Genomic DNA, 19,912 nt, shown 5'->3' with positions numbered 1-19,912 from the left:
AAAAATGGTAGACTATGTCACCTTTTCTACACCCTTTATAGAGTATGGAATTAACAGATTTGTGAAGCATCTGTGTAGTGCTTAGTAAGATGTTACTGTATGTATGCTACATAAAGCCTTCATAATTTGTAGTTTGTTTAAAGTGGGAACCATTTTTTTTGTGATTTCATAAATGATTTACAGTCCAGTAGGTTTCGTAATAATGACTAATTATTAACTAATAGTGTTGTTGCTTTGTTTGTTTTTACTGAAAAGGTCAATAAAAGAATGACCTAACACTATCTTTCTCTTTCAGAAAATTCGAGTTCCAGAGTCCGAACTGTGTACGGTGTGTCGGAAGAGGGTGTATCCGATGGAGTGTCTGATCGCAGACAAACACAATTTCCATAAAAGCTGCTTCCGCTGTGAGCACTGCAGTGGCAAACTAAGGTAAACCACAAACTTGGACTTATAATCAGTACAAATAATAACAACTATCTCATTTCAAATGTTGTGTCTGAATAGTTACAAGATTTGTCTTTCTCAGCCTTGGCAACTACGCCTCTCTCCATGGACGAATGTACTGCAAGCCCCACTTCAAACAACTCTTCAAGTCCAAAGGAAATTATGACGAAGGATTCGGACAGAAGCCTCACAAAGACCTTTGGAGTACTAAAAATCAAGAGTATTCCATTGAAAATGAAAAGACTAAGCTAAAATCACCGTCCCCTGAAAAACTAGATTCCAGAAATTCCACAGCCAGGAGCAGTGTCAGTTCGACAAAGATAGAGGTACCACCTCCACAGGAAAAGGAAGTGAGCAAATCACAGGATGAAAACAAAAAGCCCACTAGTAAGATTGCGGTTGTATGGCCCCCTCAGAATGATTCTCCCAAGAAAGTGTTCATGATGGAGGACGAGGTGAAGCTGGTTAAACCCTCATGGCCCCCCCAGGATAGCTCTCCACAGACCGACACCGATGCCAATAAAAGCCAGATCAATGAACCTTCTTTAAATGATAGCCCTGCTATAAAAACACAAAATTGTCCTCAAGAAACTGCATGGGAAAGTGCCGTTGTAACTGTAGAAACTCCAGCAGAGAAGAAGGCTTTGACCACTCCTGTAGACCTAGTAGAGGTAACAGAGAGTAGTCCCACCCATGAACCCCCAAAAGACAGTGGCATAGAGGTAGCTGGGAAAGTGGAAGCCAATGTGGAAGTGACAAGCGAGGTGAACGAGGAAGGAGCTGTAGAAAGTGGGAATGTGACAGAAAAAGATGAAAAGGAAAGTGGAGAGAAGGTAGAGGATGTGAGAGTAAATGGGCATAGCAGGGAGGCTGAGGCAGAGAACCCTTATAAAGAGGAGAAGAAGAAAATCGAGAAAGTAAATGGGAGTGAGGAGGATAAGGTCAAGGTCACAGTGATAGATGGTGAGGCATCAGGTGAGCCAGCAGTAAACGCAAACTCCAACAACAACAATAACGGACAATTATTATTTGACCATGAACCAATGTTCAAAATGCTTGATGACTACAAAACGAGAGAAAGAGATATAATACTTCAGTCCACAGAACCAGCTGCTGCCGAAAGCGATTTTAAGGAGGGCATATTCGGGGATAAAGAACTAAAATGGATGCCAACCGATGTTCTAGACATGGCACAGAGGGAGGACGCTTTTGTGCCAATGGGTGCCAAATGTATGGAGGCCACAGACAACAGTCTAGATGAACATGTCTTCACAGAGGCGACTCAAAGTACATTTTCTTTTGAAGCGGAACCAAAGATTAGCACCTCTAGCTTCCTGGAGGACATTTTTGCTGGGCTCGATAACAGTTCCATCCTCCTGTCTGATTTCAAGTCTGACATCTTCAGTGAGTCTGTTAGCGAGAGGCCCTTGGTGTCATCGCTGGACCACCTTTTGGATTTTGGAATGGAGTCAAGAGGACACACAGATAAACCCAAAGACGGGTGGAAAAGGGATGAACAGCTTGACAGCTTTGCCATGAAGGATGTCTGCGCACAGGGGAAAAGCAACATGCTGTGGAAAGATGATTATGACTCGCTGTCAGTGGAGGAACAAATCAAGAGGAACAGATATTATGACGATGACGACAGTGACAACTCCTAAATCTGATAACATTTAATCCATATTTTCTATCACTCAATTAGTTAATTCTGTCCTCATGCAATCCCTAATTTAATTTCTGTCCGTGGAGAGAAGAATCAAGCTAATATCACAACTTCCCTATAACAATTTTTGTACCGTGTTTTGGCAATGATATCGATGCTCTTTATTACATTATCTAGATTTGATCTCACTGTTTAAAAGCAACTGGTGTGCAGTTTTTTAAAAACGATAAAGGGATTTTTTGTTTCATGTTTTTCTGTATACATTGATTCTGATATTTTAAAACCATTAAAACAGAACATATTCATATTTTGCAATACATTCATTATAATTTCTTGCTACAGTATAATGGTTTTCAATTTGCTTGGTTTGTTGTAAAGAATGCCTATGAGGTTTAATCTTCTGAGTCTGATTAAAGATGATTTACTTTTCATATTCTATTGTTTCTACGTTAGTAATGTAGGTATTATTAAAGACTTGACATGTTTCTGGTACATGACTTTTTAATCAGTGGGGGAAGAGATACTAAGGTAAACATTGTGTGTAGAGGTGTAGTTTGGTCTACGGGTCTGTATGTATGTATGTATGTATGTATGTATGTATGTATGTATGTATGTATGTATGTATGTATGTATGTATGTATGTATGGCCAGCTGAGATCTCTTAAGTTAGAGCCATTTTGAATTTCCATTGAGGGAACCAGAGGGTTGTAGGAGGAATACAGATTTTAACATGTTCAGTGCCTTCAGAAATAATTCATACCCCTTGACTTATTCCACATTTTGTTGTATTACAGCCTGAATTCAATATATATATATATATATATATATATATGTTTGTCTCCCACATCTACACACACTACCCCATAATGACAAAGTGAAAACATGTTTTTAGAAATGTTTGCTAATTTATTGAAAATGAAATACAGCAATATCTAATTTACATAAGTATTCATACCCCTGAGTCAATAAATGTTAGAATCACCTTTGGCAGTGATTACAGCTGTGAGTCTTTTGGGGTAAGTCTCTAAGAGCTTTGCACACCTGGATTGTACAATATTTGCCCATTATTCTTTTTAAAATTCTTCAAGCTCTATCAAATTGATTGTTGATATTGCTAGACAGCCATTTATAAGTCTCGCCATAGATTTTCAAGCCGATTTAAGTCAAAACTGTAATTAGGCCGCTCAGGAGAATTCAATGACATCTTGGTAAGCAACTCCAGTGTAGATTTGGCCTTGAGTTTTTAGGTTATTGTCCTGCTGAAAGGTGAATTTGTCTCCCAGTGTCTGTTGGAAAGCAATTTTAACCAGTTTATAGATGTATTCTGTTTCTTTTTATCCTAAAGAGCTCTTTAGTCCTTGCCGATGACAAGCATACCCATTACATGATGCAGCCACCAGCATGCTAGCATGCTTGAAAATATGAAGAGTGGTACTCAGTGATGTGTTGTGTTGGATTTGCTCCAAACATAGCGCTTTGTATTCAGGACAAAAAGTAATTTTTGCAGTATTACTTAAGTGCCTTGTTGCAAACAGGAGGCATGTTTTGGAATATTTTTATTATGTACAGGCTTCCTTCTTTTCACTCTGTCATTTAGGTTAGTATTGCGGAGTAACTACAATGTTGTTGATCCATCCTCAGTTTTCTCATATCACAACCATTAAACTCTGTCACTGTTTTAAAATCACCATTGGTCTCATGGTGAAATCCCTGAGCAGTTTCCTTCCTCTCCGGCAACTGAGTTAGGAAGGACGCCTGTGACTTTGTAATGACTGGGTGTATCAATACACCACCCAAAGCATGATTAATAACTTCACCGTACACGAAGGGATATTCAGCGTCTGTTTACACATCTACCAAATCGGTGCCCTTCTTTGCAAAGCAACTAAAAACCTCCCTGCTCTTTGTGATTGAATCTGTGCTTGAAATTCACTACTTGATTGAGGGACCTTAAAGATAATTGTATGTGTCGGGGTACAGAAATGGGGTAGTCATTCAAAAATCATGCTACCCACTATTATTGAACACGGAATGAGTCCATGCAAGTTATTATGCGATTTGTTAAGCACATTTTACATTTTGAACTTATTAAGGCTTGCTATAATGAAGGCGTTGAATACTTGACTAACATTTCAGCTTGACATGTTTTATTGATTGCAAAACGTTTCTACAAGTAAAATTCCACTTTGACATTATGGTGTATCAATTTTAATATTCAGGCTGTAACACAACAAAATGTGGAAAAAGTTAAGGGGTGTGAATACTTTCTGAAGGCACTGTAGAGCTCTGTCACATAGCAGTTTAGCAAAATGGCCACACTGTGAAGTCGAGTCATGAGTTAGTTTAGCCTAAAATTGTCTAATTCCAATTGTCTGTTATGAGTAGCATCATATCCATGCAAACTCTACAAAAATACACATTAGCCTACCTCAAACTTCTCATCTTTTGCAGTGCAATTCCTTGAAGCCATCGGTCATGCATTGCAAATGTGTTTAGTAGCAATGTCAGTCAACCTTGCTAAAGAAAGTAGAATCCTCACTTCCAGACAGATTGATTGGCTACTATTCATTTCGCAAATAATCCTGATTGGACAGCTCTCTTGTCAGCTGCAGTACCGCATACAGTCACTATCATGTCTCCCCAACTCCTTTCTTGCGTTGAGATCAGATGCAGAGCCCCGCGCAGGACGGACACAGTTTCAGCACCTCTTGTCTTGGTGGGATGTAGACAAGTAGACCGGTAGGTTCAAATGCTTTGTAAACTGAATCCTATTGCTGCTATTTGTGTTTGTCCAGTGGCGACAGCCCGCAACAGCTTACTGAACACTTGGTACAAGCTTTCGTCGTCATTCAGCCTTTTTATTTCGTGCATGCGACTACTTTGTGGTTAGATTAGAATCATTTTATAGTGACAGTGCAAACCATTCGGTCGCTGCTTCTTTGTTTTTAGAAATACACCGTCCGTTGTTTGCTGTTGTCCTATTGGCTTTGCCCTCTGATGGACCGTCCGGGACTCCAAAGGAATGTTCTGTATTGAAGAGTGCGTCTCACATTAGCAGTGATGCTGCGATGTTTTGTGGTCCAGGATTGTCGTCAGATTTGATGTAACCTACGGCTTTGATGCAAAGCGATCCAAATAGCTATGAGTTGAAACCCTTTTATTGCTGCGCTTGAAGTGAATTGCGCGAGGCTAGCCTACATGTTTATCTCATTTTGAACTTCATGTCATATTGTTGTTTGTTGATAGAGGCTATCATACTGAGCACATGCCTCGGGAACAAGTCCACTAGTACTTACTGTATGTCATCCAAATACTACAGGGCGTTCAGCATAGGGACATACATTAATATACAACTACTGTTTTAAATACCACACATAGGCTACGCTGACAGTATATTTTACTCAGAATCTCCCTCATCAAGTGAGAACCTATAAGCCCTGGGTGACAAGGAGTCATCATATTCAAAGCATAAACATATGAATTATGAATGGTTTCTTAATATCGACTTTGCATAGGCTACAGTATATTCACTTTTTACGTATTGATTTTCATATTACGTTTTGGGGAAAGCATCTGTTTTTTGACATGATGGTGCACCAGCCGCACCACACGATTGAGATGAAAATGTAATTGCTATACTTGAAAAAGCCTTTAATTATATTATAGGGGAGGAGAGGACGAACAGTGTTGATAGAGGCATCTGTTTGCAGTAAGTAAGTTCAATGCACTTGTTCTACCACAATGACCTTGCACATACAAAGCCAATAACTGCATGTGGACAACAATTGTTACGTACCCAACAGTAGTAGGCGTTGATTTGTTTACTCTCCAGGACTAGAGTATCACCACTGTTTACCATTTAGGTGTAGTATACACAAGCATGACAAAGTTAATCAAAGCAAGACTGAACCTCCTCCGTTTATAGAACTGTTGATTGTAGCCAATAGGGCATAGTGACCATTTAAGCTGCAGCGTCTTGTCATTCTGTGGACAGTGTGTCTAAACCTCGGGAAATCTATTGACAGAGACTTATTCTAACAGAGCCTTTGTGGGGCGAAACGCCATAGATCTCAAAGGCTTTTTCACTGGGCGACTGATCCTCTTTTGGAATTACACTGCTGTTTGAAGTTGCTACATTAATACTTTTCACACACTTGCTTGTCAGAGAGTAATGCTGTAGCAAGAAGTATAGTCCATCTTGTGTAAGCGCAGCCTCTCTCTGTCTCTCGACCTTACAGTGCCTGGTCGCTAATTCCCCCGGTCCTGCCAAAATTCCCTCATTTAAACCTGCGTTCTGGCATCCTACCAGTAACTGATATTTTACGGGTGAAAAAAAATGTCCCATTTAATTTCAAACATCCTCAGTGCCCCTTTTATCTAATTCGACAAGAAATGCAGCAGTTGAATCTCAATTAAACAATTACATATCAACATAGTTGTCTTGGACAGATGGAAGCTTTAAATGTGGAGAACAATGAAGGTGGTAGAAGAGAGGAGGGGTCTTTATATGTACAAGAGATTGAGATGCTGAATTGGTTTGATCCATCTAAACACTGTCATATTGACAGATCTCAATAATATCATACTTATCACAATTGACTATTCTTCTCTACTGCATTGAAAGATTACGGTTCCTTCAATGGCAATCATGGGCTATAATCAAAGCGAAAGCGTCTTATTTCTCCTGGCTGTACCCTACAGCGTCTATGTTCACGTTTGCATTACCTTAGATATAGATCGATAGTAAGTCAATACAATAAGTAGCCGTGTGCTGTCAGCAGGCCATGCATCGGTCAAGTGTAATAGGAACCCACTAAAAGCCTTGGATGCACATTCCCTTACGTTAACAGCGGTGGTAGACGGGAAACAACAATTTGCCTTAGGAAACACCCTGTGCATTATTTTTTAGAAGCACTCATTCCCGTCAAATCTATTGCAATATTGAACGTGTACCGATCCAGGTCATATCACAAACCCTCTTATCTATAAATAGCTACTTATCTTTTCCCGTAAGCCATGTCCCATTGACACTGGTGAGGAGAAGTGTACCCAATGTATTAACTCTCTATTTGATTGCGTGTTTATGGCCCTTCTCTCCACTGGCTACTTGCTTAAGATTCATTGTATGCGTTGTTCCATTCGTGTAGGGAACATGTAGATCTACATCTAGGATGTATTTGACTTGAGAAATTGATCCTTTGAAATAAACACTTCAGAACCATGCAACAGTGTACTGCCACAGTTCTAATTGAATGGAATATTGAATGCTCTTATACCCACAGGGATCATAAAATAGCCAAGAGCTACATATTCTTAGTTACATTTGTGTGCTGTGGTGGAATGTTATTTATAAGAATCTACACGGTTAATAGTTCATTCAGGAGATAAACACTATGTGACAGTGGTGGATGGCATCGATAAGAGAGCAATATAAATGTGGATTGCAAAATAGCATTTTACGCTGTTCCCAGGTCATGTGCACTTCAGCGTTAGTTGTTTTTCTTATCAGAACAATTTAAAAGGAAAATCTGTGTCGCGGGTAAACTTTTTTAGTTTTTTTTTTCTCAGGGGAATATTTCTGTCTTTCAAGTCCAGCCGGCCTGAGCTTGTCAAATGCCAATCTTCTTTTGTCCAAACAGAGTCAGCTTGAAACATCTGCCATTTTATTAACACCTTGTGGATGTGTGTATATTGGGTCAGTATTTGGGATTGTTTTAGTTGAAGGCCTTTTAAAAGCCTGCTATATGGCAGGTTGGTTTAGTAAGTGGCCTAGCAGTAGCACAAACTCCCTGTAAAGTGTCCTCCGCTGTTTACAATAAATACAGTTTACCCCTTACTTATGAATTAATATGACTTAGAGTGTCATATATTTTACTATTCTATTCCTGTCCCCGTAGGAGAACCCGTTTTGGTTCCAGGTAGAACTCTTTCTGATTCCAGGTAGAACTCTTTTGGGAAAGGGTTCTACATGGAAACCAATAGGGCTCTGCCTGGAACCAAAAAGGGTTCTTCAAAGTGTTCTCCTATGAGTACAGCTGGAGAGCCCTTTTAGGTTCTAGATAGCACCTTTTTTTCTAAGACTGTACCTGTAGTCTGTTGGCTATATATTCTTTTTGTGACCACGTTTTTGTGGGACTATATTCTGCCTAAAGCAGTAGTTCACTTGTTTTACCAAAAGACTCTATGTGTTTCTGCTGGTAATGTCATTTGTGTTTGTTATACCATGCATAAAAGTCTTGTGTAGTGTAGTCTTAATATGAACCACAGTACAGCTATAATACAATTCCTCACATTTCCATTAGTGACTTTCATTCTCCAAGCGTCTCCGACGTTTTCATGCTGATGTGATTTGACCTGTGCTGTCCTCCTCTATACGGAGTCACTAACAAATGCAACTGTACATTTCATCCGTCTCACTCAGTGCTCGGCCGTGATCATCTTTGTCATTGCCGTCCAGAGTTTATTGGATCACTAGATAATCCCTTTAGCTATGACAGTCACACATGGCTCCCGTCCTGCTTGTGCTTTCCAAGGCCCAAATGTGACAGCAGCACACAGTCAGTCAACCACAGAGACAGTGTTACCATTTTAAAGTTCTATTTGATTTGACACATGCATAAAATAGGCTAGCTAGATACATTTGACGACGTTTAGCAGACACTCTTATCCAGAGCGACTTACAGTAAGTAGTGAGTGCATACAATGTCGTACTGGTCCCCCGTGGGAATCAAACCCACAACCCTGGCGTTGCATGCCCCATGCTCTACCAACTGAGCCACAAAGGACCACAACACTGTGTTGTATACCAAACTGCATGCAACGCCAGTGATTAGGAAGGTACAGAGTCAAATTGATTGTGTTGTACAGTATGTGAATGGTTGTTTTATCAGTGATTTAAGCAAAGCCAAGCTATAGACACAAGCATTGTCCACCATATTTGTTTACAAGAATGGCAAATGGCCCTGTATGGCAAACACAGCATTGTTATCCTCCATAAGCATTCTAATGGCAGACGTCCACATTCATTTTCTGTGAAACAATTGAATAGCGTGTGATGTGATGTGAACGTGTCGGAGCGGAGCCAAGCGGCTGTCACGCCAAAACCACAAACACATCCGTGGTTGATGAGGTGAGCTACCGCCATCTGAACAATTGTGAGCAATGTGATGTCTAATGAACGCAGCTACATAAACTCAGTCCATTAGCTTTCCCAATATAATCCAATGGCGGATTATGTGGGGATCTAAACTGTAAACTTGCAGTTGCAGTCTTCCTTTAAGTGCTTTAGACAGTATGTGAGGACCTTTAGGACAAAGGTTCCCCTTTAACATGTCCTTGGAGCTCGTAGAGCTGGTATCACTGTGTTCGACAGCCAATCTGGGACAAGAGATAAAGAGGAGGCAAATGCACCACGATTCCACCACATCGGCAGCATCAGCAGCCGTAGCCCACTTTGTTTTCTGCAGCCCTGCCGCCACCAAGCTGGGACTGAACACCGACTCTGGTCCGTGCTCTGCGGTGTTGGTGTGTGGATCTACAGTACATGAGCAGCCTACAGAGCATAGGCCACCACACCACTGTTGGCTGTGGGAAGGGAAGAGCTCCAAGCTCTGAGAGTTTCTCATGGGTCTCGGGTATAATTTGGTTCTGCTGAAGGGCCTTTGTTGGTTTGCCAACCTGGCCACTGGAGGCGGACGGCTCCCAGCTCCCCTGGTCAAGTGGATGATTGGATTTGCGCTGCGGTAGTCATACAAGAGAGGGGCTTCAGGGGAACGAGCGGTCCCCTCGCTGCCTCCTTGTGTTAAACTTTGGCAAGTGCCCTTCTTCCAACAATAGTAGTTGTTGAATCTGCTCCTATATTTCCATTATGTGGAAGCTGATATGTCCCACCCACACCACATACATTATGTCTCTGGTCCTGTGCCATATAGAAAGGGAGGGTCAGGCTCAGCGCGCCATTAGAACCATTTAAGCTCATAATTGTTTTTTTTATCCTCCTAGAACACAGCATGACTCCGAACTCATGATGGGCCTGGGTTAGAGGTCGAGAGACTGAGAGAAAGGGAGGATGAGGAAGAGGAGGCTTGGTCCATACATGTTACTTTGCATATCTGAAGCAATGTACAGACCACTATAGCCCCCAGATGTCACATTGAAGGATTATGGCTTGTTGGAAGGACATGCTACATTTAGATGTGACAAGGTAACCTTGTTCACATTGTCAATTCTAGTCTGTTTCCACGCTGTGAGTCTGTGAACAAAACAATATTACAGCTCAGTGGACTACAATGTTCCATTTGAATACTAATTTGTTCACTCCAATAGGCTATGTACTACACAGGAGGTTGGTGGCACCTTTATTGGGGAGGACGGGCAAGTGGCAATGGCTAGAGCGGAATAGGTGGAAAGGTATCAACAACATCAAACACATGGTTTCTATGTGTTTGATGCCATTCCATTCGCTCTGTTCCAGCCATTATTATGAGCCGCCTCCCCTCAGCGGCCTCCACTGATGTACTATTCTGATTGTTTATACGGTATATAGGATGGAGTAGACCTAACAGTATTTTTATTGCAAACAGTAATTAGATACAGACCACGCATGTTTCAGTTTCCCTCTGAGATCTGCATGTCAATTTGACATTTGCCTTCCGCTCAGAATTATGCCTCTCAAATAGATTTTGAAGGGAGGCAGGTTTAATATGGAACTGTCTGATCCCTGGCTTATCCCCGATGGTCACATGACCTACTAGTACTAGGGGATTTAAACACTCTATGAATCAGAGGTGCTCTTTAAAGGCTTTGACTGACTTTGAAATGAACCAAAAATTGAAGATCACCTTTTTTTTAAACACATACATTGACTCATCTCATTTGCTCCACTAGACTCGTCTTCTGTGAGAAAGAAAATGAGAGGTATTCTTTATATTATGGATCCCCATTAGTTCCTTCCAAGGCAGCAGCTACTCTTGCTGGGGTTTATTATGGATCCCCATTGGTTCCTGCCAAGGCAGCAGCTACTCTTGCTGGGGTTTATTAGGGATCCCCATTAGTTCCTGTCAAGGCAGCAGCTACTCTTGCTGGGGTTTATTATGGATCCCCATTAGTTCCTGCCAAGGCAGCAGCTACTCTTGCTGGGGTTTATTATGGATCCCCATTAGTTCCTGCCAAGGCAGCAGCTACTCTTGCTGGGGTTTATTATGGATCCCCATTAGTTCCTGTCAAGGCAGCAGCTACTCTTGCTGGGGTTTATTATGGATCCCCATTAGTTCCTGCCAAGGCAGCAGCTACTCTTGCTGGGGTTTATTAGGGATCCCCATTAGTTCCTGCCAAGGCAGCAGCTACTCTTGCTTGGGTTTATTAGGGATCCCCATTAGTTCCTGCCAAGGCAGCAGCTACTCTTGCTGGGGTTTATTATGGATCCCCATTAGTTCCTGTCAAGGCAGCAGCTACTCTTGCTGGGGTTTATTATGGATCCCCATTAGTTCCTGCCAAGGCAGCAGCTACTCTTGCTGGGGTTTATTATGGAGCCCCATTAGTTCCTGCCAAGGCAGCAGCTACTCTTGCTGGGGTTTATTATGTATCCCCATTAGTTCCTGCCAAGGCAGCAGCTACTCTTGCTGGGGTTTATTATGGATCCCCATTAGTTCCTGCCAAGGCAGCAGCTACTCTTTCTGGGGTCCCAACACATTAAGGCACTTACATCACACATAAAACAAAAGATAAAACAGTACATCATAAAACATTATTACATATCTACAATACAAAATGTATAATACCACCATACAACATTATTTCAAGGTACGTGTGTGTAGAGTGCTAACGTTTGTGTGCGTATGCGTGTGTGTGTACTAGAGGTCGACCGATTATGATTTTTCAACGCCAATACCGATACCGATTATTGGAGGACCAAAAAAAGCCGATACCGATTAATCGGCTGATTTTTACATATATATATTTGTTATAATGACAATTACAACAATAATCAATGAACACTTTTATTTTAACTTAATATAATACATAAATAAAAATCAATTTACTCTCAAATAAATAATGAAACATGTTCAATTTGGTTTAAATAATGCAAAAACACAGTGTTGGTGTCACGCCCTGACCTTAAAGATTCTTTTTATGTCTCTATTTGGTTTGGTCAGGGTGTGATTTGGGGTGGTTATTCTATGTTCTTTAGTTCTATTATTTGCATTTCTATGTTTTGGCCGGGTAGGGTTCTCAATCAGGGACAGCTGTCTATCGTTGTCTCTGATTGAGAACCATACTTAGGTAGCCCTTTTTCCCACCTGTCTTTGTGGGAGGTTAACTTTGGTTGTAGCACATAGCCCTTTAGCTTCACGGTTGTTTTTGATTGTTTGTTGTTTTTGTCGGCGTCATAATAAATAAAGGATTATGTATGCTCACCACGCTGCACCTTGGCTGTTGACGGCCGTGACAGAACCTCCCACCACAAAACGACCAAGCAGCGTGGTAAGGGGGACTCATGGACTTGGGAGGAAATCCTGGACGGTCAAGGACCCTGGAGGCAGGCTGGGGAATATCGTTGTCCCAAGGAGGAGCTGGAGGCAGCAAAGGCGGAACGGCATCGTTACAAGGGAACATGGCTAGCAAGGAAGCCCGAGAGGCAGCCACGAGGAGATTGGCTGAGTCAGGTTGGAGACCTGAGCCAACTCCTCGTGCTTACCGTGGCGAGCGTCGTACTGGTCAGGCACCGTGTTATGCGGTGGAGCGCACGGTGTCTCCAATGCGCTTTCACAGCCCGGTGCGATACATCCCAGCATCTGCCGGGCTAGGGTGAGCATCCAGCCAGGACGGGTTGTGCCAGCCCTGCTCTCCAGACCTCCAGTGCGCCTCCTCGGCCCAGTATATCCTGCGCCGGCTCTGCGCACTGTGTCTCCGGTACGTCTGCACAGCCCAGTGCGTCCTGTGCCAGCGCCCCGCATTTGCAGGGTGAAGATAACCACCCAGCCAGGACGGGTTGTGCAGGCTCTAAGCTCAAGACCTCCAGTGCGCCTCCACAGCCCAGTGTATCCGGTGCCTCTGCCAAGGACAAGGCCTCCTGTATGTCTCTCCAGCCTGGTGAGTCCTGTGCCTGCGCCCAGAACTAAGCCTCTGGTATGTCTCCCCAGCCTGGTGAGCCCTGTGGCAGCTCCACGTACCAGACTGCCCATACGTCTCCTCACTCCAGTGATGATCCATGGCACGAAGCCTCCAGTGATGATCCATGGCAAGAAGCCTCCAGTGATGATCCATGGCACGAAGCCTCCAGTGATAATCCATGGCAAGAAGCCTCCAGTGATGATCCATGGCACGAAGCCTCCAGTGATTATCCATGGCAAGAAGCCTCCAGTGATGATCCATGGCACGAAGCCTCCAGTGATGATCCATGGCACGAAGCCTCCAGTGATGATCCATGGCAAGAAGCCTCCAGTGATGATCCATGGCACGAAGCCTCCAGTGATGATCCATGGCAAGAAGCCTCCAGTGATGATCCATGGCACGACGCCTCCAGGGAGGAGTCATAGTCCGGAGCCTCCAGCGACGTTCTCCAGTCCGGAGCCTCCAGCGACGTTCTCCAGTCCGGAGCCTCCAGCGACGGTCTCCAGTCCGGAGCCTCCAGCGACGTTCTCCAGTCCGGAGCCTCCAGCGACGGTCTCCAGTCCGGAGCCTACAGCGACGGTCTCCAGTTCGGAGCCCCCAGCGACGGTGCCCAGTCCGGAGCCCCCAGCGACGGTCTCCAGTCCGGAGCTTCCAGCGACGGTCTCCAGTCCGGAGCTTCCAGCGACGGTGCCCAGTCCGGGGCCCGCAACGAGGGTGCCCAGTCCGGGGCCCGCAACGAGGGTGCCCAGTCCGGGGACCGCTATCAGGGTCCCCACACCAGAGGTGCCACGAAAGTGGGGTGAGCCAGTGGTGGAGCGGGGTCTGCGTCCTGCACCTGAGCCGCCACCGCGGATAGATGCCCACCCAGACCCTCCCCTATAGGTTCAGGTTTTGACAGTTGGAGAAGAAAGTAAAAGTGCAATATGTGCCATTTAAAAAGGCTAACGTTTAAGTTCCTTGCTCAGAACATGAGAACATATGAAAGCTGGTGGTTCCTTTTAACATGAGTCTTCAATATTCCCAGTTAAGAAGTTTTAGGTTGTAGTTATTATAGGAATTATAGGACTATTTCTCTCTATACCATTTGTATTTCATATACCTTTGACAATGGGATGTTCTTATAGGCACTATAGTATTGCCAGCCTAATCTTGGGAGTTGATAGGCTTTAAGTCATAAACAGTGCTGTGAAGCAAGCATTGCGAAGAGCTGATGGCAAACGCAGGAAAGTGCTGTTTGAATGAATGCTTACGAGCCTGCTGCTGCCTACCATCGCTCAGTCAGACTGCTCTATCAAATATCAAATCATAGACTTAATTATAATATAAGAAACACACAGAAATACGAGCATTTGGTCATCAATATGGTCAAATCCGGAAACTATTATTTCGAAAACAAAACTTAAATTTTTTCTGTGAAATACGGAACCGTTCCGTATTTTATCGAACGGGTGGCATCCATAAGTCTAAACATTGCTGTTACGTTGCACAACCCTCAATGTTATGTCATAATCATGTAAAATTCTGGCAAATTAATTAAGGTCTTTGTTAGGAAGAAATGGTCTTCACACAGTTCGCAACGAGCCAGGCAGCCCAAACTGCTGCATATACCCTGACTCTGCTTGCACAGAACCCAAGAGAAGTGACACAATTTCCCTGGTTAATATTGCCTGCTAACATAAATTTATTTTAACTAAATATGCAGGTTTAAAAATATATACTTGTGTATTGATTTTAAGAAAGGCATTGATGTTCATGGTTAAGTACATTGGTGCAATGGCAGTGCTTTTTTCACGAATGCGCTTGTTAAATCATCACGAGTTTGGCGAAGTAGGCTGTGATTCAATGATAAATTAACAGGCACCGCATTGATTATTTGCAACGCAGGACAAGCTAGTTAAACTAGTAATATCATCAACCATGTGTAGTTAACTAGTGATTATGTTAAGATTGATTGTTTTTTATAAGATAAGTTTAATGCTAGCTAGCAACTTACCTTGGCTCCTTGCTGCACTCGCGTAACAGGTGGTCAGCCTGCATTTCATTAATGTTAGCTCCCTGTATACATTTAAGGGCCAGCCGTGCTGCCCTGTTCTAAGCCAATTGTACATTTCCTATGTCCCTCTTTGTGGCACCTGACCACACGACTTAACAGAAGTTCAGGTGCGACAAAACTAGGACCTGTAGGACCTGCCTTGTTGATAGTGTTGTTAAGAAGGCAGAGAAGGGCTTTATTGTGGACAGACTTCTTCCCATCTTAGCTACTGTTGTGTAATGGGAAGGGATATCACCTCCCCCTCTTTTTTCTCTGTTTACCGTAGTTAGCTAGGTGAGATGATATGACTGGAAGAAAGCCAGTGAACAAAGGAATGCACTGCTTTTCCTGGAGCATATTCAGGGAGGGAGTCAGACTCCCCAGCTACAATTTTGACCCAAAAATGGCTTCTTTTGGTACCACTCTGTCCTGTAGATATATTTACAGCATGGTACTGGCTTGCCTCATTTTGTCTGTTTTCCAAGTAGTTCATTTTACCAAGGATATAAATTCCCCAAGGTGAAGCTAAAATGTGTACATTTAGCTCTATATCCAAGCATTTTGGATTTGAGATCATACCCAGGGCTGGATTACCGAACGGGCATGCAGGGCACGTGCCCTGTGGCCCCTGATTTCCAGGGGGCCCCTAACCAAGTAATGTTTTTGTTTTGGGGGGTTGTGTGCCTCCTGGAGGTAACATTGTATATGTTAGGAAAATGTGTAGAATTGCAGGACATTTGCTGGAGGCCGGTGCCCCAGGGCCTCAAATGCAGTAGCCCGGCTCTGATCCAATATCTCTCCATTACCAATAAACAGGGGAAGTTAGCATTTTTTTGGGGGGGGGGGTGTATAATCTTTGTTCTTTTGTAACTTTCTCACTCATCATTATTCATGATTATCCATATTCATGGTAGCATCCACATTAATGTAGAAGTGTTGAGAAACATCTTCTATTCTTATTTACAATAAGAACGACTACAACATGACATTATGCACCATTCAGTTCCTATTGGGCAAAGCATAATCTGAAACACAAACCCTCCAGAAAACTGCAAATGCATCCAACAAGTTTGTAGAATCACAAATGTAATGTAGTCATTGCGGGCTAGGAATATGGGACCAAATACTAACATTTTGCATACTTGAATACACTTACATTTACGTGAATTTGTCAAAATGCTTATGATTTTTTTGTTGTCATCAAGTGAAAATTCTCTTACATAAAAGGTGACATTCTGTACTGTGACCTCATATGAAATATTTGATCTCAAATCCAAAATGCTGGTGTATAGAGCCAAATTGCGTGTATTTACTGTCCCCTGGGAATTGTGGGAAAGAAAATCTGTGACTTAAGGATGAAGGAATGCTCTATTATCCCTCCTGAGAGGAATTTGAAATCAATTGTGTGCACTGCTTACATTATTGTCCTTTAATTTGTAGTTGTTTTGTTTTTGTTTAATCATGTGATATACAGTACATATAGAGGTCACCGTTTTCACAGTTTATTCTTGACGAGACCCCCAGTACTGTAGGCATTTGAACATGGATTTGAACATGGGTGTTGAATATATTGCATTTTGTAGTTTAACAAGGTTTTAAAGAACATCATCTGTTGCGGTCAAAAATAGTAAATGCGACCTGACTTGTACTGTAACTGTAATCCAGATATTTGGATTTAGCCATTTCTTAGCAAAACATCTGTCTCCTTCAGTCCTTATTTTCCTTTCGCAGGCTACACAAAATGTCATTGCTTCATGATACGGGCACTGTGATGTGTTGCACACAATATCATCTCTCATTTGTTGCGCCCATGCATATTTCATGATGCAGTTGATTACAGTTTCTGGAGGATGTTTGTATTTAATAAGCACAGAGCATTAGATGGGATGAACTCACACAAGGGAAGATACTGGATTATGTCTTGAGTATACGTATTATACATCATGATTACCACGAGTCGGTAATACTCCAGCTATTTTTTCAGATGTTTATCAGATGCTATCAATTACCTTATGAAAGCAGGAATTCAATTAAATCTGTTCAATGCAACAAGGATTGCTTCCGTGACACACATTATGCTCCCTTGGCCCCTTCCGGGCACCGAAGACGTGGATGTTGATTAAGGCAGCCCTCCGCACCTCTCTGATTCCGAGGGGTTGGGTTAAATGTGGAAGACACATTTCAGTTGAATGCATTCAGTTGTTTAACTGACTAGGTATCCCCCTTTCCCTTTCCTTTCTCACTTTGTCCTGTGCACATTTCACCTTGCTGTCATCTGACCCAGGACCAGTTTATACATCAGGAGTGGTGTAAAGTACTTAAGCAAAAATAATTGAAAGTCCTACTTAAGTCGTTTTTTTTGGTATCTGTACTTTACTATTTACATTTTTGACAACTATTACTTTTACTCTACTACATTCCTAAAGAAATAATGTATGTTTTTCCGTGACACCCAAAGTACAAAATTATGAATGCTTAACAGGACAGGAAATGGTCCAATTCACACACTTATCAAGAGAACATCCCTGGTCATCCCTACTGGCTCTGATCTGGCGGATTCACTAAACACACATGCTTCATTTATAAATTATGTTGGAGTGTTGGAGTGTTGGAGTGTTGGAGTGTTGGAGTGTTGGAGTGTGCCCTTGACTGTCCATAAATAAAATAAAAATGCAAGAAAGTTGCGCCATTTGGATTGCCAAATAGAAGTAATTTGAAATGATTTATACATTTACTTGTACTTTTGATACTTAAGTTTATTTTTGCAATTACATCTACTTAAACTCAAGTATGACAATTGGGTACTTTTTCCACCACTGTACATCAGTACATAAAGCCATTGAGTCTTTCCCGAAACTGAAATATGTGATGAGCCTCCTTTTGATTAAATCTTTGATAGCAAACTCCTTGATCTTCATACAATACGGATTTAATCTCATTGTGCTTAGGAGCTATCTGCCAGCGACCCAGAAAATTGGGAAGGGATGGAGTGATTATGATGAGTGATCTGATAACTCCACATGATGGAGAATAAACCAAGCTTAGACTTCAGATGCACATCAATCTCTTTATATTGGCTTATAGGAAAATATACTTCTGTTCACTGTGCTTATCACATCGCCTTAGCAAAGAATAAGTGCCATTTGGAATATTTGGAATATTCTTTCCTGACATATTCCCAAGCATCTGCCGATGTGTGTCCAAATAATCAATCTCTTATTAATGTTGTTGATAGTTATCATTAGTCTTGATCTACTAAGTTAACATTTGACCCTTATGACCCTTCCAGCTAAATTAAGATGAGCTCATGATTAAGGCTGTGGCGGTCACAAAATGTAGTCAGCTGGTGATTGTCAGGCAAATAACTGTCGGTCTCACTGTAATTGACTGTTAATTACCATAAACACATTTAGCATCTCCTGGCTTCCACACATAGCCTACAAGCCACTGATGTGGCTATGCCAAATGGCTGTGAGCTACACTAGTTCATTTAGCAGACAAGATTTGCTTAGAATTCCGTGGCATTATTTAATATTATTTTATAGTATGAAGAATACACGTGATCGGGTCTTTCTCGCAGTCTACAAGTGAAGGCAGACACATTGAGGATGCAAATACGCGCGTCCTTATCCAATTCCAAAGTGCATATTGAAGATCTTAGAAGAACTGTCCACATTTACTTTTCGTCAGCCAACAAGATGAGTATGCCTAACGAACAGCAAAATCACTAGCCTATGTCAATCTACTATCCCCCATAGTAAAATAGTCAACCTGTTATATTCTGTGCAATAAATAAATATTCCAAACATAGTCTGGGACAGTTGTGGGGTGCAATAGATCCCAAATTAATAGAACCACTAGCATAAAACATTTGTTTTACTCAATGTGTCTGACGCAATAGATCAGAACGTTTAGCTTAAAATGTTGATAAACTATTAGGCTATTTCTTGACATAATAAGCGCAGCAATGCGCACATATGGCAGTAGGCTATAAGCGCAAATTTTCCATTAGTGGGAAAACACCCTTATCAAAAGCAGTGGTGTAAAGTACTTAAGTAAAAATACTTTAAAGTACTACTGTCACGCTGTTTAATGATTGGAGACAGGCGCAGGAATACGTAAGAGTTTTTTTTATTTCTCCACCAAAAATAAAGTACGTCATGAAAATGTCGGGGACGAAGCCCAAAACAAATAAGTATATATATATATATATATAACACAGTGATGTAACCCAAACAAAAGAGCGAGGAGTAAACCTCTGAATAATACAAGGGACGAGACCCGTAATAGTACACAATAACACGTAGCACGAAAGCCGATACAACAGAGCACAGGTACTCACAAGACCAACAGACATGGGGACAATAATTGACAAGGACAATGGGGAACAGAGGGCACATATAATACTAATCACATAATACATACTAATCAGGGGGAATGGGAACCAGGTTTGTGTAATGAGACAAGACAGTCCGGGGTTGGTGGTAATGTATCCAATTCAGTGATGTCTAGAAGGCCGGTGACGTAGACCTCCGGAGCTGGTGAACGGAATGAGCAGCAGTACCGGGGGGATCTGTGACAGTACCCCCCTGACCCGCTGTACCAGCAGCTGGATGACACCGGCCTCGGGGAGGACCACAAGGACGTGGTGTGCGTCGGTC

At 42.2% G+C, this 19,912-nt stretch overlaps 2 protein-coding genes across 7 annotated transcripts in view; both read left to right on the top strand.

Annotated features, from left to right (window-relative positions):
- The window catches only part of LOC139566168 (xin actin-binding repeat-containing protein 2-like), a 58,690-nt gene extending 54,896 nt beyond the window's left edge, over positions 1-3,794 (top strand). For all 4 annotated transcript variants that reach the window (XM_071387145.1, XM_071387147.1, XM_071387146.1 and 1 more), the window contains 2 exons: positions 296-429; positions 527-3,794. In XM_071387145.1, the coding sequence (XP_071243246.1) occupies positions 296-390 (95 nt within the window). In that variant the 3' untranslated portion in view covers positions 391-429; positions 527-3,794. The remainder of the gene's footprint in view (positions 1-295; positions 430-526) is intronic.
- A 963-nt stretch (positions 3,795-4,757) lies between these two features.
- The window catches only part of LOC139566314 (beta-1,3-galactosyltransferase 1-like), a 124,070-nt gene continuing 108,915 nt past the window's right edge, over positions 4,758-19,912 (top strand). For all 3 annotated transcript variants that reach the window (XR_011673083.1, XM_071387426.1, XM_071387425.1), the window contains exon 1: positions 4,758-4,846. The gene's annotated coding sequence lies outside the window, so the exon portion shown is untranslated. The remainder of the gene's footprint in view (positions 4,847-19,912) is intronic.

The sequence above is a fragment of the Salvelinus alpinus genome, chromosome 38 (assembly GCF_045679555.1).
Source record: "Salvelinus alpinus chromosome 38, SLU_Salpinus.1, whole genome shotgun sequence".
NCBI lineage: Eukaryota > Metazoa > Chordata > Actinopteri > Salmoniformes > Salmonidae > Salvelinus > Salvelinus alpinus.
Note: the sequence above shows the minus strand (reverse complement) of the source record. Positions and strands in the feature narration are given on the sequence as shown.